The sequence below is a fragment of the Propithecus coquereli genome, unplaced genomic scaffold, assembly GCF_000956105.1.
Source record: "Propithecus coquereli isolate 6110/MARCELLA unplaced genomic scaffold, Pcoq_1.0 Scaffold218, whole genome shotgun sequence".
In the NCBI taxonomy this organism is placed as follows: domain Eukaryota; kingdom Metazoa; phylum Chordata; class Mammalia; order Primates; family Indriidae; genus Propithecus; species Propithecus coquereli.
Genome location: NW_012146967.1, coordinates 416450 through 432705, shown reverse-complemented (window position 1 = coordinate 432705; position 16256 = coordinate 416450). Strand labels below are relative to the sequence as shown.

General features: G+C 37.1%; 2 protein-coding genes across 2 annotated transcripts in view; one reads left to right on the top strand and one right to left on the bottom strand.

Moving 5' to 3' along the window:
- The window catches only part of APPL2 (adaptor protein, phosphotyrosine interaction, PH domain and leucine zipper containing 2), a 63822-nt gene extending 52079 nt beyond the window's left edge, over positions 1-11743 (top strand). Inside the window, exons 15-21 of the mRNA XM_012644731.1 lie at positions 2036-2194; positions 2371-2423; positions 4204-4378; positions 8141-8177; positions 8382-8522; positions 9315-9362; positions 10660-11743. Coding sequence (XP_012500185.1) covers positions 2036-2194; positions 2371-2423; positions 4204-4378; positions 8141-8177; positions 8382-8522; positions 9315-9362; positions 10660-10794 — 748 coding nt within the window. The 3' untranslated portion in view covers positions 10795-11743. The remainder of the gene's footprint in view (positions 1-2035; positions 2195-2370; positions 2424-4203; positions 4379-8140; positions 8178-8381; positions 8523-9314; positions 9363-10659) is intronic.
- A 1827-nt stretch (positions 11744-13570) lies between these two features.
- The window catches only part of KIAA1033 (KIAA1033 ortholog), a 97608-nt gene continuing 94922 nt past the window's right edge, over positions 13571-16256 (bottom strand). Inside the window, 1 exon segment of the mRNA XM_012644693.1 lies at positions 13571-15847. Within this exon segment, the coding sequence (XP_012500147.1) occupies positions 15780-15847 (68 nt within the window). The 3' untranslated portion in view covers positions 13571-15779.

Below are 16256 nucleotides of genomic sequence, written 5' to 3'. Positions count from 1 at the left end.
TGTCTTCTCTTTGTAAAGTTACAAAAGTGTTTGATGCGCACAGTGGAGAGAATATTGGACTTGGAGTTAGGAGACCTGGGTTCTAATGGTAGCTCTGTCTTGTACACAGCTAGGTGTCCTTGAGTAAATCAGTCAGCTCTCTGGGCCTTTGTCTCCTCTACTTTGTGACATGAGTAACCTCGATGACCTCCAAGGGCCCTTCTGCGTCTAACATGCCATCTTTCAACGGTGCTGATGTATAAGGAGTATTAGTACATAAGAGGTGTAATTGGTTTTCTAAAAAGACATAATTTGCAGCCCATGTTTTTCAGTATCTGATTTTTCTCCCCTGTTCTAGACTAAGTCAATCACATTCTTAAAGAGAAAGGACCCCACAGAAGGGACATAGAAGAATCCCTGAAAAAAAAATGAGTCTTGGCCAGCCAGCTGAATTAACCCAGAGAGTGGAAGGCTAACAGATGTGGCTGCCAGATGCCCCAGAGCTATGGGGGGCAGGGGGGCAGGTACCCCTCTCTCAGTATTCTTAATGAGGATCAGCTCCTTAAGAATAAAGAAATGGGCCGGGCGCGGTGGCTCACGCCTGTAATCCTAGCTCTCTGGGAGGCCGAGGCGGGCGGATTGTTTGAGCTCAGGAGTTCGAGACCAGCCTGAGGAAGAGTGAGACCCCGTCTCTACTAAAAATAGAAAGAAATTAATTGGACAGCTAAAAATATATAGAAAAAATTAGCCGGGCATGGTGGCGCATGCCTGTAGTCCCAGCTACTCGAGTAGGGAGGCTGCGGCAGGAGGATCGCTTGAGCCCAGGAGTTTGAGGTTGCTGTGAGCAAGGATAACGCCACGGCACTCTAGCCTGGGCAACACAGTGAGACTCTGTCTCAAAAAAAAAAAAGAATAAATGTTTTGATGACAATGGAGGAAAGCAGAGAAATTGTGTTCTTGGGAACAAACTGCCATTTACTTCTAAGCAAATACCACGTGTGGCCTTCACTAGTTCTGCAGTTATTATGTATCTACTGTTCATTCATTTATCCAGCTATTCAACAACTATTTGAGTATCCACTATGTGCCTGAGCCCGGCCTAGGTAATGAAACTTAGACTAATAAGGGAAGACAGGCAAAAGGTAAGCAAATACTTAGTTATAATGGGAAAAGCACTGTGAAGTTGATGACGAGGTGCTGTCATGGAGAGTAAAGAGACCTGTGCAGGGCCTGGCTGCAGAGATAATAGTCAAACTGCAAAGTAAAAGATGAGTGGCCACTCTTGCAAAGAGCCAGAGGGAGTGCACTCCTGGTAGCAAGTATGGAGCCAGTATAGTTGGACAGTGGTTGCCAGAGGGAGATCATGGAGTGATGTGAGGCTGGGCAGGGAAGCCTGGGGGAGCCGTGGAAGGGTTGTGAGAGGGTGTGTGAGAGAGAGAGAGAGAGAGAGAGGGGAACAGTCCACTTTACATTTTCTAAAGTTAGCTGCAGCTGCTCTAGAGAACACAGAACACAGAGCTGGGTAAGCAGGTGTCCATTGAAGAGGCTGGCAGCAGTTCAGAAGATGGTGGTGGTTTAGACCAGGATTGTGGCAGAGATGAAAAGTAGATGGAGGGGGACTTATTTTGGAAGTAAAACCTGTGGGACTGCGATGGATATGCAGCAGAAGGGAAAGGACAGATCACAGGATGACTCTTGTAGGGGCTGAGCACCTGGGTAGATGGTGTTTTTAGAGATGAAGAGAGTCGGTTTGGACATATTAAGTGTGAGAGGCAGCCTGTACTGGGCTCTGGGGCTTGGGGACCGCAGGTCTAACACACAGTGCAGAATGCTGTGCAGCAGAGAGAACTGTATGTAGTGGGGTGATCTCAAGGTTTTTAGCCAAGGAGATGAATGAAGTTTTAGGAAGATTTATTTGTAGAATAGATTGAGGAACTGATTAAAATCTTATATTTCTATTTGTAAAAGTCACATCAGTATTCAGAAGTATTTCCTTGATCATAATATAAAGCATAGGTTAAGAAGAATTTGATTTTTATCCTGTTTTATACTCCAGCCAGAACCTGAAAAATTCAGAGGTGGAAAATGACAAGACTGTTCCCAAAGCAGCAGTCAGTGTACCTGAAGCAGAACAACTGATTGCTCCTGGAACACCGATTCAGTTTGATATTGTACTTCCTGCTACAGAATTCCTGGATCAGAACAGAGGGAGCAGGTATGGGCTAGGGGAGGTTATCTCTGGGAGAAGTGAAAATAAATTTGACATCTCTTATGTCCCCACCCACCACTAAAGACTGCTGCCATTCTAACTTAGAGTTCAAGTGTTAAGTGTCCTTTTTTAGCTGAATGTGTCACAATTTACTCTATTCTATTGACCGACTATTCCCCTAGGCGTATCAACCCTTTTGGTGAAACTGAGGATGAATCATTTCCAGAAGCAGAAGGTAAGTGGCTGGTTTGGCGTGCTTACTCTTTCCCCTGCACAGAATGACAAGGGCCATTGAAATAAGCTGGGAAATCAAGTTCTAGAGAGCTGTCATTGGAGTATGAATTGAAGATTTGTTGTTCTCTGAGAAAATTTAGTAGGACACATGCAGTGGGAGCAGGTCTTAGATAAAAACTGAGGGGTAGCTGAAAGTTTTCCTACAACTATTTCACCATTACCCATACCCAACCCCTTTTTGTAGCTCCTGCCTAGAAATGTTGCCACATCTAAAACTGGTATCACATTCTTTTTTTATTATTATCATTTTATTTTTTAGAGAGATGGGATCTCACTATGTTGCCCAGGCCAGTCTTAAATTCCTGGGCTCAAGCGATCCTCCCACCTCAGCCTCCCAAAATGCTGTAATTATAGGTGTGAGCCACCACGCCCAGCCCACATTCTACAAAACAATTTAGAGAGGATCAAATGATCACATTAAAATGTAATCTTGATGAATTATAAATATTAACATCATGCTATTTCATTTTAGAAAACCAAAAGCACAAATAGCTCATTTTTTAATTTGAAGATGATACAAATAAATGATATTTAGGCTGTTCAAATCTTTGTTTGATTTACATTCTTATAATGTACCTAAGAACATACCCAGCAGAACTGACCATAGTCTGCTACCCCATGGAGCAGGCTTTCAGTTCCCAGCCAAGGCAATTTAATAACTACAAGTGCTAGCAAGACCTCACTTTACCATAGGCTCATGTCTGAGAGTATCATTAGAATGAAATCCCACTTACTTAAATTCAGAAGTAGGATTTGAAAATTGGCATTCCCTTACAGTTTTTAGGCCAAAAAAAAAAAAAAAAAAAGTTTTTTTAATGATGTTAATGTAGGCTGTGCCTCAGACCCGGCTCTGTCCACTACATCTAGCTGACTTTTTCAGATAGGGCACACTGTAAATAATCCAAACAAAAAATTTACTAACTTGTGAACAGTCTCCACACACAAAAAACTATCTTCATATGGGAGTAGCTGTTTATAACATTATATCAGTTATATGTTCCTAATATGTTTTTTTAACCCTTAAGTTACTTTTAGGAGGGAGGAAAAAGGGAGGCTTGTCAGTTTAAAATGATAGTTAAGTGAATTATTGTTCTTACAGAAAAAAGTGATTATCTTTTATACATTCGTCATGATCTTCCAGTTATGGTGGTGGTTAGTTTTTTTAGGTTATGGGCCGTTATCCACAAGCCAGTGCTGATCTCTGTTAGTTTATGAAATATCACTCCCCTTCAGTAATAAATATGTACTAATTGAATGAAACCCATCGGGTCTTATTTCCTGCAAATACATTTTCTTTTGTAAGAGGACTTTACCAGTGGGCCAAAGTAATGAATTTTCTATTATCTAATGGAGACGCTCTTATTTTCAGGGAAAAGATAAAATGTATATACTGTTACCACATGTAGTCTCCTGGTATTTCAGTGCTAGGATGTTCATCTGGTACCACTGTCTCATTTTACAGATGAAGAAAAAGAGACTTTCTAGTGTAATGAATTAGTTCCAAACAAACTGACAAAATGTAGACAATAGAAGATTTAGAGCTTTGGCAATACTGGTTTATAAAAGCAGCACCGAGAAATTCTGGTAGCAAGTCCTCCACAGAAAGGAAGCAAAACCTGAGGTCTTCAGCTGATTCTCAGACCAGCACGTCTGACACTGGTGCGCAGGTCAGCAGCCCCAGAAAGTGCATGTGATCCTGAGCAGAGCGTGCTCTCTTGCAGATTCGCTTTTGCAACAGATGTTTATAGTTCGGTTTTTGGGATCAATGGCTGTTAAAACAGACAGCACTACTGAAGTGATTTACGAAGCGATGAGACAAGTATTGGCTGCTCGGGCTATTCATAACATCTTCCGTATGACAGAATCCCACCTGGTGGTCACCAGTCAAACCCTGAGGTACCTTCGGTTTATTTTCAGACTTTCTTAAGGCTTCATCTGATTCCCCCTTTAAGGCATATTCACCCATCTGGAATGTTGGTGCTAGGATGTTTGATTGGATTAAGTGAAGGTGCTACTCTTGTTTTTGCCCCTACCCCTTTTTATATTTTGATTTTGTAAGATAAATAGGCCAGAAGATGCTTCCTTACAGACAAGAACTGTTATCTTTAAAACTCCAGTGGTGAGTATTATTATTTATAAAGATGCCGTCACTCTAGAGTTCTCTATATTACATCTCGGAGCTTGAAAACGGAAGGCTTTTGCTTTCTTTCATTTCTGAGAGTATTGTTTATAAAATAAACAATGAAAAAAACATGAATCTGCCCAAAATAACTGGACCATCACAAGGAAAATATGATTAACTTACTTGTTGAGAGCGTCAAAGAGGCCAAGCAATGTTAACTACACGCTTGGGGTCTCCGGTGTAAGACCGTATGACCGTGAAGCCGTGGCTGTGAGCACAGGCTCTATGAGGAGTCGCACTGTCCAGTAGTGTAGCCACAGGGGGCACTTGCAGCATAACTAGTCTGAAGTGAGATGTGTTTTCGGTGTTAAACACATACCAAATTCCTAAGATTTTTTATCTCCTCCCAAAAGAATGTAAAACATCTCATTAGCAATTTTAAGATTAATTACATGTTTAACTGGTAATATTTTAGACATACTGGATTAAATAATTTCAAGTGTTTCTTTTCACTTTTCTTAATGTGGCTGCTGGAAAATTTTAAATTATGTATAAGACTCACATTTTATTTTTGTGGGACAGCACTGCCTTAGAGCCAAAATGTCTACATTTATTTCTGACCTTGGCATTTCTTAGTTGTATGACCTTGGGCAAGTTACTTCACCTCTGTATCTCAGTTTCTTAACATATTGACACCCTGTAGTGCTGTCCTGAGGAGTAACAGCTGACTGGCACATGGAAAGTGCTCAGTAAATGTTAGCTTCAAAGAAGGGAACCAGGACTTTGGTGAAAATCAGAATATAGTTTCTTCCACTCATTAAATCCACCCTTTTTATTTGTTATGAACCTTATCTAGGAATTAGGTTCTTAAGAATAAAACCTTATATTTATTTAAAGCTTTTCTTCAAGTATGTCCTAGACCTTTTATAGAAATTGGCTCATTGTTCTTATAATCCTAATGGTCATGGAATAATTTCCACCAAAAAGGTCAAAGGAAATGAAACACCACAGTGCATCAAAGAACATTATCCAAAAAAATGGAAAGACAACCCACAGAATAGGAAAAAATACTTGCAAATCATACATCTAATAAGGATCCTAGTGCTCAGAATATATAAAGAACTCTCACAAAACTCAACAAAAAGACAACCTGACTAAAAAAATGGACAAAGGACTTGAATAAACATTTCTCCAAAGAAGATAAACAGATGTCCAAGAAGCACATGAAAATATGCTAAGTATCATGAGGGAAATGCAAAGCAAATCTATAATGCTATACCACTCCACACCCACTAGGATGGCTATAATTTAAGAAGAAAAAAAAAGAATGTGTTTAGCAAGGATGTGAAGAAATTGGAATCCATTGCTGGTGGGAATGTAAAGTGGTCTGGCTGCTGTGGAACACTGGCAGTTTCTCTGTAAGTTAAACATAGAATTACTATAGAATTCTACTCCTGGATAGATACCCAAAAGAATTAAAAACAGGCGTTCAAACAAAAACTTGTATATATACAAATGTTCACAGCAGTCCTTTTCATGATAGCCCAAAGGTAGAAACAATCCAGAAGTCCTTCAACAAATGATACAGGTTGAGCATTCCACATCTGAAATGCTCCAGAATCAAAAAAAAAAAAAAAAATCTGAAATTCAAAACACTTCTGGACCCAAGCATTTTGGGTACAGGATACTCAAGCATATATGCATGTAATGGAATACTACTCAGCCTTAAAAAGGAATGAAGTACTGATACATGCTTCAGCATGGATAAATGTCAAAAACATTGTGCTAAGTAAGTAAAAGAAGCCAGATGCAAAAAGCCACAGATTGTATAGTTCCAGTTATGTGAATCATCCAAGACAGGTAAATCATGGAGACAAGGTGGCGGACTAGAGGTTGCTGGGGGGTGGGAGGAATGGGAATAGAGTTAACTTCTGGGGTGATGAAAATGTCTTAGAACTAGATAATGGTAATGGTTACACAAAATTACGAATATACTAAACACGATTAATGGCAAATTTGATGTTATATGTATTTTACTGTAGTAAAAACACACTCCCCCTTAGTGGAATAGGTTCTGAGACTATGTATGGATCGCAGGAAATCAGAAGATCTTAAGAGACAAATCCAGGTTAACTGATTTAAACAGCGTATTTTGAATGTTACCCACCAAATATGCTTAAGTTTTCATTTATGAAAAACTTTTACAAAATACCTAAGGAAAGTTATTTCAACTTGTACAAAACTTTCTGATCTATATTCAAAAAAATTATTAAATCCATACCTATTAATAGGGACATAAATAAAAGTAATATTTGTTAAGCTTTGTCTACCTAAAAATTTTATATATATTTTCTCATATAATTGTCATAACTACTTCTTGGAAATTGGGATTCTTGTTGTAGTTCTGTAGATTGAAGCAGTGAGAAAAGTCCGGGTCACTTAACAAGATCAAGTGAGGAGCCATGTCAGAACTCAAGTCTTGAGCCTTTTGATTATAAATCCTGTGCTTTAACAAGTATAACTGTTTGCAGCATTTAAAACTGTAACCTTCTTTGGAGTAACAGCTTTATTAAGATAAAATTCACCCATTTACATGTACAACTTACTGGTTTTTAGTATATTCAGAGTTAAACCATCACCACAATTTTAAAATATTTTCATCACCTCAAAAAAGAATACCCACACTCATTAGCTCGTCAGTCCCTTTTTCCCTCAACCCACCCAGCTCTAGGCAACTACTTACCACTAATCTGGCTGTCTCTGTAGATTTGCCTATGCTGGAACATTTCATATAAATGGAATTACGACCATTTTTTAACAAACAGAATAGGTTTTTGCTTTCACCTATAAAATTTACAGGAATTCAGTAATTTAAATATGTAATACTATGTTACTTAATAATTATTCTAACACAAGTAGAAGAATACAGTAGACATTTATATATCTAAGATAGCAGTAAATTCTCTAATGCAGTTTATTTTCCAAGTTACACCAACCTGATTATTAGGTGATGCTTAAAATGTTGTTAGAGAATATATTCTGGAATACCTATTAAATTACTTCTCTTATACCCAAACTGATAGACTAGTTTTGTCAAAATCCCTGCACTATTCTCTCACCCCTACCTCATATTTTTCTTTCTAAAAATATTAAATTTAGAATAAGTTCATCTAGCACTGCAGAGGAATTAAAATAGTCAATGACTGTTGAGAAGGGGGCTGTACAGAGTATGTCCATATCACACAGCAGAACTACTGAGAAGTATGATGTGGCCACTGTGGATAAGCACCAAAATACTATGACGTTAATTCTTCTATTTGCTATGTAAGCTTCCATCATAGATACCCTGAGCCTTAACTACACAGGTTCAACAAAGGCAGAGAGCACAGCACACGGTCACATGGAACTATCTCACCTGACCCTCACACAGGCCTTATTTTTCATATTTGGGGGTATGTGTGTGATTTTAGTCTACGAACTCTTGTAAGAGTAAGTTTGTCCAACATTTGTGATATAATGAATCTCTTAAATTTCAGGTTGATAGATCCTCAGACCCAAGTATCAAGAGCCAATGTAAGTACCTCAACAGGTTAATGTTAGTGATTACTCCGTAATACCTACCTTAAACACAACTCAAGCACTTCATAAAGACTTGCCAAATTAAATGACTGTCACTAACAGTACACTTTTTCTCATGACTTTTGCATAGAGTAACCTTGCCAGCTGTTTAATTCTAGTTGTTGTGTGATCTAGTCCTTTTTTTCCCCTTTTTCTCAGTTCGAACTTACCAGCGTCACACAATTTGCTGCCCATCAAGAAAATAAGAGACTGGTAGGCTTCGTCATCCGTGTTCCCGAGTCCACAGGAGAAGAGTCTCTGAGCACGTACATTTTTGAAAGCAACTCAGAAGGCGAAAAGGTCTTGTCTTTTTCGTATTAAGATTCCATAATAGTCCAAACAAGTCCGTTTTTAAAGGTTTTTTTGCACTGTCCCCTGGATATTTAGTTGAATATTCTGCATGTTTCCATCCAGGAGTTCAGATGATTACCTCCTGGGAGGGCCTCACTGAAAGACAACTAACTCGATTAAGATTTCCCCATGGAAAAATACACATCAACCAGGATAGAGTGCACGAGGAAGAATTTTATTGGCAAGACATAATTGTTTAGTAGGGATATCAGGAAATATTGAAACTCATTTCCCCCAAATTTGTTCTTTAAAAAAAAAAATTTAAGCAAAAGTTACAATGGAGAATAACTAGTCTCGAGCAAACCAAGGAAGACGACATCAGAAAGGCACATCTAAGCTGTTTTTTGGTTTAGTATGAAAAACTTGGTGACTACATCTGCTACTTAGAATTCATGAAAATTAATCCTTTAAGTATCTGTTTGCCACTGTGTATATAAACATGCAGTGTCTAAATACAGTTAAGAGAGGGAAAAAATATCCTACTAAGAATTTTAAACACTGGATAACTTAAGTTTTCACTTACCTGGAATATTTTTTGTGTGGCATAAATTGCCAAACGGGAGGGCAGGACAGTTGGATGTTAATGCTCTAGGCCCCGTATGAGTCTTCTGCGGCCAGGTCCTGTGTTCCCATGTGGATGTGAGCAGACAGTGACCTCACTGTATTCTCATATCACATTTTTTCCTAAAATGTTTATCCTTTTCTACCTTTGCCAAACAATACTTTTCTTGTATTTTGCAGATATGTTATGCTATTAATTTGGGAAAAGAAATTATTGAGGTTCAGAAGGTAAGGAGCATTGTAGTGCTGGTTTAACCACCATTCAAGAGACATCTATACGCATACTAAGATTTCTCTAGAAAAGTGATGCTCACTGGGCAGTGTGGCCAAGTTTGGGATTTCTTTTTAAGCATGCTAATCACCAGACTTTTTTGACCATTTGGTTCCACATTCACTGGTAACATATGGGGACTTCTTAATAAATATCACTGCTGCAGCTCTTGCTTTATCATTTTCTTGCTTGCATACCAGATGGCTAGATTTCCTTTCTTATTAAGATGATAAAAACTTAAGTATGCACCATGTGCTCTAAGGCCTTGCTCCTCAGAGTATGAGCACAGGCCCAGCAGCACTGACAGACATCACCTGGGAGCTTATTAGAAATGAGGACTCCGTGAGACCTCCCTGTTTTTCAGCAGCTTACAATCTTTCATTCATCCATCAAATTTTTGAGAGCCTAGTTTGTATAAGAAAAACCCTGGAATTATAGTAGTGAGCAAGACAGATATGGTCCCCGCCCCTAGGAGACTTCTAGTTCAGCACTGTCCAGTAGAGTTTCATGCAATAATGGAAATGACCTCTATCTGTATTATTTAATATGCAGATTAAAGTAGCTAGTGTGACAGAGGAACTGGATTTTTAAATTTAATTTTAATAGTAACACAGCTAGTGGCTACCGTATTAGTGCAGCTCAGTCTGTTGAGGAGGTCAGGAAGATTAAAGACTAAGAGACCAACGTACCTGAAATAATGGCAAGCACTGCAAGTTAGTATTTAATGGTATAGGTAGACTTTTTCTATAAAGGCCTTTATCTTTTAGGCTTACTATCTCTGTTGTAACTATTCAACCCTGCTGTTATAACATAGAAGCAGCCATAGGCAGTATGTAAATGAATGGGCACGGCTGTGTTCCAGTAAAACTTTACTTAAAAAACAAGCAGTACACCAAGTGGCCATAGTTTGCCTGGTACAGATTAAAAGAGAAAAAGCAGGGGGTTTAAAGATACAGAAGACAAAGGTTTTGTGAAGAAAATTCCTCTAGGGACTCTTTGGGAAGATGATTATGAATTGGCTATGTAAATGATATTTTGGCCAAGAGGAAAAACTTAGGCTAGATTCTAGAAGTAATGTGCCTGAGTTTTTTCAGAGAAGCAGAGACCCAGCTGAAGGCACACACCCAGACAAGAGTCAGGAGGAATGAGGGTAGATCACAGAATTTGATCACATATTTTGAAAGCCAAGCCAAAGAGGTTGAAGTGCATCTTAAGCTTTTTCTTTTTTCCCCTCTTAAACTCTTACAACTTCAGGATCCAGAAGCATTGGCTCAATTAATGCTGTCCATACCACTAACCAATGATGGAAAATATGTACTGTTAAACGATCAACCAGATGACAATGACGGAAGTCCAAGTGAAAACAGAGGCGCAGAATCTGAAGCATAACTCACTTGCGCCTGTGGGGGAAGAGCACACAGGAAGGGGAGCTACCTCCTTAAGGGTTTTCAACTTCTCTGACATACAGGCGCACTGACCTGCTTTCAGAATGCTGACAATCATTTGTGGAATGTACTCTTGATGCCTTGATACTGAGACTTGGGAGGGAAACAGAAATGGTTGACAACGTTCCTACCCATCTACAAATGTTATTTTAGGTGCTTTGTGGTAAGTCCTTTTCTTAGATCGCATTGTTCAGCACTCAGAACAGTTATGAAAAATGCATTGTTCACTTTATTTGAATGTCATCTCTTTTCAGTTTCCAGCATCCTTTTTTAAAAATGGCAAAAGCCTAGATATACACTTTGATAAACACTAAATATTTCCTATTAATATAATCTATTTTTATATTTTACTTAATGAGCTTTAAGTGCCTGTCATTCTGGAAAGTATTTATAATCCAGCACATAATTAGGTCATAATTGGACCTAACAGCATTATTTTGTGCAGTTAGGCGACAAGCACTACTTTGAAGCCCAAGCACTAGTGGAGATGCAGGTCTAGTTTTGGTAACTGTTCCAGACATCATGCAATAAAAAGACTAACTGATGAGTACCACAAAAGATGGTTTACAGTGGAGCCTTACTGAACCAGCATTCAGAAGTTTAAGGTCCTCCTCGATACAATTATTTTTAGTGGTGAATCACTGTGGACAGGGTGCAGCTCTACCAGTTCCTGTTTCTTCTGAGCCATACCCTCCCTCAAGGAGGGACCAATTAATTTTAAAACTCACTTGAAGCACAACTGGTTATGGGGCTTGGGATAAAGTTCCTATTTCTACCCTGATACTTCTGGCTTCTAGAATCCCAGGCCACTCCCCTATCCCTCCTACCTATGAAATAAGAATAATGGTACAGTGTGTTCAACAGACTTGTCATTATCTTTGTAATAAATTAACCTAGCAATAAAAATTATCATTCTGTCTTTTGCTTGTTGTGGTCATTTTCTCAAACATTCCTGAAAGAAAACTAAAGTCAGTTCTAAAATTTCCAAAACACTAGAGCATAATGAAATCACAGCAGAGGAGATACACTAATGAAAAATACCTCTATTCAACATGAGTAGAATAATGTGATTCCACTGCCAAAATTTTTTAAAGTGTTGCTTTTAAAATGGTGGATTAATAAAACAACTTTTGCAACCTTAAATTAGTTAACATCATAGGGTCCATCTGAAGAATCTGCTCCTATAATTTGTATTCCATCAGAGACACAGTGAGTTGGTCTAAACCTGTATGAGATTAAACACCATAAAATTATTAGTTCAATGTTTACTAATGCCTCACACATTTCTATGACATCACTGTATTTAGATAAACTGGGACAGGCTGCAAGAGCCAGAGTCCCCTGAGTTTTTATTTCTTGCTTAGACTTTTTTGAGGGAAGGGTAGACTCTCAAGTCCTGAACAATTTCTAGGTTGGAAACTGAAATGCTATTAGGGGACTGTATGGCTTAAATAAGACATAAAGCATGCAAATCATGAGGAAAACATAAACAGATTGAAATTCTATACATTAAAACTTCACCAAAAAACACCACAGAGAATGAAAACACAAAAGTCCTGGCAAGCACATAAGACTAACAAAAAATCAGTATCCAGAATATATAAAGTACTCCTACAGTTAGAAAGATAAAAAAATAGAAGACATCATGAAGGCACTTCATAGATTAAAAAATACAAAAGGCTCATAAATATGCCCAATCTCATAATCAGGAAAATGCAAATTAAAACCACAGAGACATTTTATATTCACCAGACTGCAAAAATTCAGCTGTTGGTAGAATGGAGCAATGGGAAATCTCCTCCACTCCTGGGATGAGAGAACAGTCTGGCATTCTAGCTAGTGAACTTGAAAGTGAACCTGCCCTACCACCTAGCCGTTCACTTGTGGGTACATACCCTAGAGAAACTCAAAACATGTACTCATGGATGTGTACTATAACAATTACAGCAGCATTGTTCATAGTATCCCAAATATGAAAATAATTGAAATATTACCAACAGAATAAAATAGCTGTATTCATGGGACAGAACACTGGAGAAGGAAAACTAAATAAACTACAGCTATATGCATCAACATGGATGAATTTCAAAAATACTAAGTTAAAGTCATATAAACACAATAAGATCCCATTTATATTAAGTTTAAAAACATGCAAAAAAAAATTATCTTATTATTTAGGAAAATACAGATAGACTGTAAAACTAGAGAGAGCAAGGAAATGGTTGCCACCAAACCACCAAGTGCTTTCCTCTGAGGGAGAAACTGGAGGAGCTTCTAAGGTGGTGAGAACAGACTCATTCTTAACCAATGTAGTGGCTTCTCGAGTGCTTTATTTTCATTCTTTAAATAGTACATATTATATACTCTTGCATGCATTATTTTTAAATAATAATTTTTCCATGTAGAAATGAGTGACTTGCCTTTTTCACAACTTACTGAAATGTGTATTAAAGCACTCTGAAAATTTAACAAGTGCCATGCAAATGATAAAGGTTAGGAATGAGCCTGTTCCCACCACCTTAGAAGCTCCTGCAGTCTCTCCCTCAGAGGAAAGCTCTTGGGGGTTTGGTGGCAACCATTCCCTTGCCTATATAACATATGCAGGCATTTTTTTAAGAGAGTCCATATATTTTATTCAATTAAAGGGACTGCAAAAACATTGATGTTAAAGAACTACTGGTTTAAGACATTCAATTTTGAACATAAACATCCAAGGGAAGGAAAATTTTGAAATTATATTTATTAATGTTTTATTATACATATTGTATTATCTTAGAATTAGGGGGAGAGGGAAGCCCCACTCAAGTGAGGTAACAAACTTGCCATCTTTTACAAAATTTAATTAGAACTGACAATGTTATAGTTAGTCCTTAATTCCTGAGAATTTGAACATTAAGTTTTCTGTGAACTTATAACAAATGCTCACAATTTTTAAATTACAGTATGTTTGAAAAAATAAAAATATCAACATTAATATGTTAGCAAGGAAAATCATTACCCAAATGTATATATGAACTTAGGTATGAATATACTGAAGCCCTGTTGCTCTGCAGTTTAATACCACTTAAATATTAATCGTTTCCAAGATCTTACTTCAAATATATGAATTTATTATAATTTATCCAGACTGCAATGACATTATTTTGAACTAAAGGTAAAATAATAATCCATCACTCTCTTCTCAATTGTAGGTACCCAGGGAGTCAGCATGTGAACTCTATCTAGTACTGATAAAATAATTAATTTACATGTGTGGGGACAATGAACAGAGAACATCTGATTCTCTTCTAATCACAACTTCTATCCCTATTAAAAGGTATTTCAGGGAAGTTAGAGGAAAAAAACAGAGAAAATAATGCTGTTGCTATGAAATGGTGACTAATTTGATATAATCAAATGCAAGATCATTAATATAAACATTTACAATAATGAAAATATAAATTATTAATTATGCAGCATGCTTTAGGGCCATTTCTACAGTTAGTATGAATTACAAATATTAAATGCCTTTAATCCATTCATTGTCCATAATTCTGTAAGCCATGTTTACATAATAAACAAAAACCATTTCCTACATATTCTGCTTCTTCTGACTTTTAATAATAAAAGTATTTATCATAGGCTGGGAAAGTTACCCTGACCCTAACCAATGAGTACAGACAGGGCATTGTACATCCATTCCAAAAGCTGGAATTAAAGAACAATATTAGAATTACTTGCAGGATTTATCCAAAGAAATGTTTAGAGGGCAAGTGCAATAGAAAAATCAAGCATTTCCCAAAATGATGTTTGTATTACATTTCAAGTTTTAAACTCTTTTTATTTTAAAGGTATCATCATATTTTTAAAAAGGATTATTTAATAACTTACATACCTTTACAAAAATAAAGCTAATAGCCTGTTGGGAACTAAATTTACTCAAAATCTTTCTGTACTTTTTAAATCAGGAAGTGACTGATTTTATTAGAGCTTTATTTTCACAGTGGTAATTTTTTAAAAGCCTGAACAGTACAATTATTATTTAATCTGATGTCTTAGATTATACTTGATATAAAGGAAAAGTCTATCCAAACCGTCACTAAGATTTCAATTCAATCTAATGTAGAAGAAACCTGAGTTTGGATGTAGAAATAATTCATTCATTTTTTTTTTTTCCTGGTATCATATATAGTCCCTTCAACCAAGGAGAAAAGAACTGAAGCTTCAAACAGGATTCTATGGCTTTATCTGAATTTTCTTTGAGTATTAAGTAAATCTTAAATTTAAAGCAGTTGGAGGTTAAATGTTCTCAAAGCAATGTAAACTAGTTATAAAATGTCTTATCAAAGACATCAGCAGCTCTTCTGAGTCACATGAAATTAACAATGAGTGCATGATCACTGGTTATACTGCACACAAAGGGTATTAACATACTTGTGTTTCACCTCTAGTATCAAAGCTATCTTCCATATATTCCTTTTATAAGAAGACTGATATGTATGTTTCATGAATCTCAGGCTCAATTCCTTTTTTTAAGCATGTATTTACTGGCTATATATGGTATATGCATTGAATTTCCCAAGACTTGAGATAAAAATGGATCAAAGACCTATGCAAATAAAAACTACAAACATGTAGATTACAAGAGATCTGAGGTGATAGTTTACGAATCTGGATTTGCCCTTCTGTAACTTCATTTCAAATAACTGTTCCTAGAAATGTCTCCTAGCCTAAAGTCCAGGCAAAAATCCAACTTTACCATCTCATTCTCAACTGGTGAAAAGTAGAGCCTTTGGAAATAGAGCATTGCCTTAAAGAATTGCAGTATCTAATATTTTCCAGAGATGTGACCCAGGAAACAATTCATCAACAGCTTATAACATCCATTTCATTGGCAAAAGTTTTAACACAACTCTGATGATTTCATGTGGGCAATGCATACCATCAATATCACTTCACAACAGGATCAGCAGACACAGTGCTGTCAGACAGGTCTCCATTGCTTCTTTTAGTTTCTTCTGGAAACAAGAGTGAAAATAACAAAGGACATTTATGGTCATTTTTTAAAAATGAATTAAGAAGTAAATAAAATTTGAGAAGAGTTATATTGCTAAATTTCAAATGAAGAAAAGACTATCAACTGTTTCTCTAACATAACAAATTATACCTTAAATTACTTTAAATTTTTTAAAAATCTAGGCTAAATACTGCAAATGTTTCAACTGGTTTTAACGAGAGTGTGGAGTTGAGAGCAATCAGAACTGCATCTGGGGTGTGACTTCAAACTGCACGAGCACCCTTCTCCTGTGGAATCATGATACCCCTTTGTCTAAGGCAGGACTGCTCCCCTACACCAATTCTTCCAGCTGGGCCAAGAAATCACCGTTATAGTACACTGCCATTCCTCATAGCAACATGGCTGCAAAC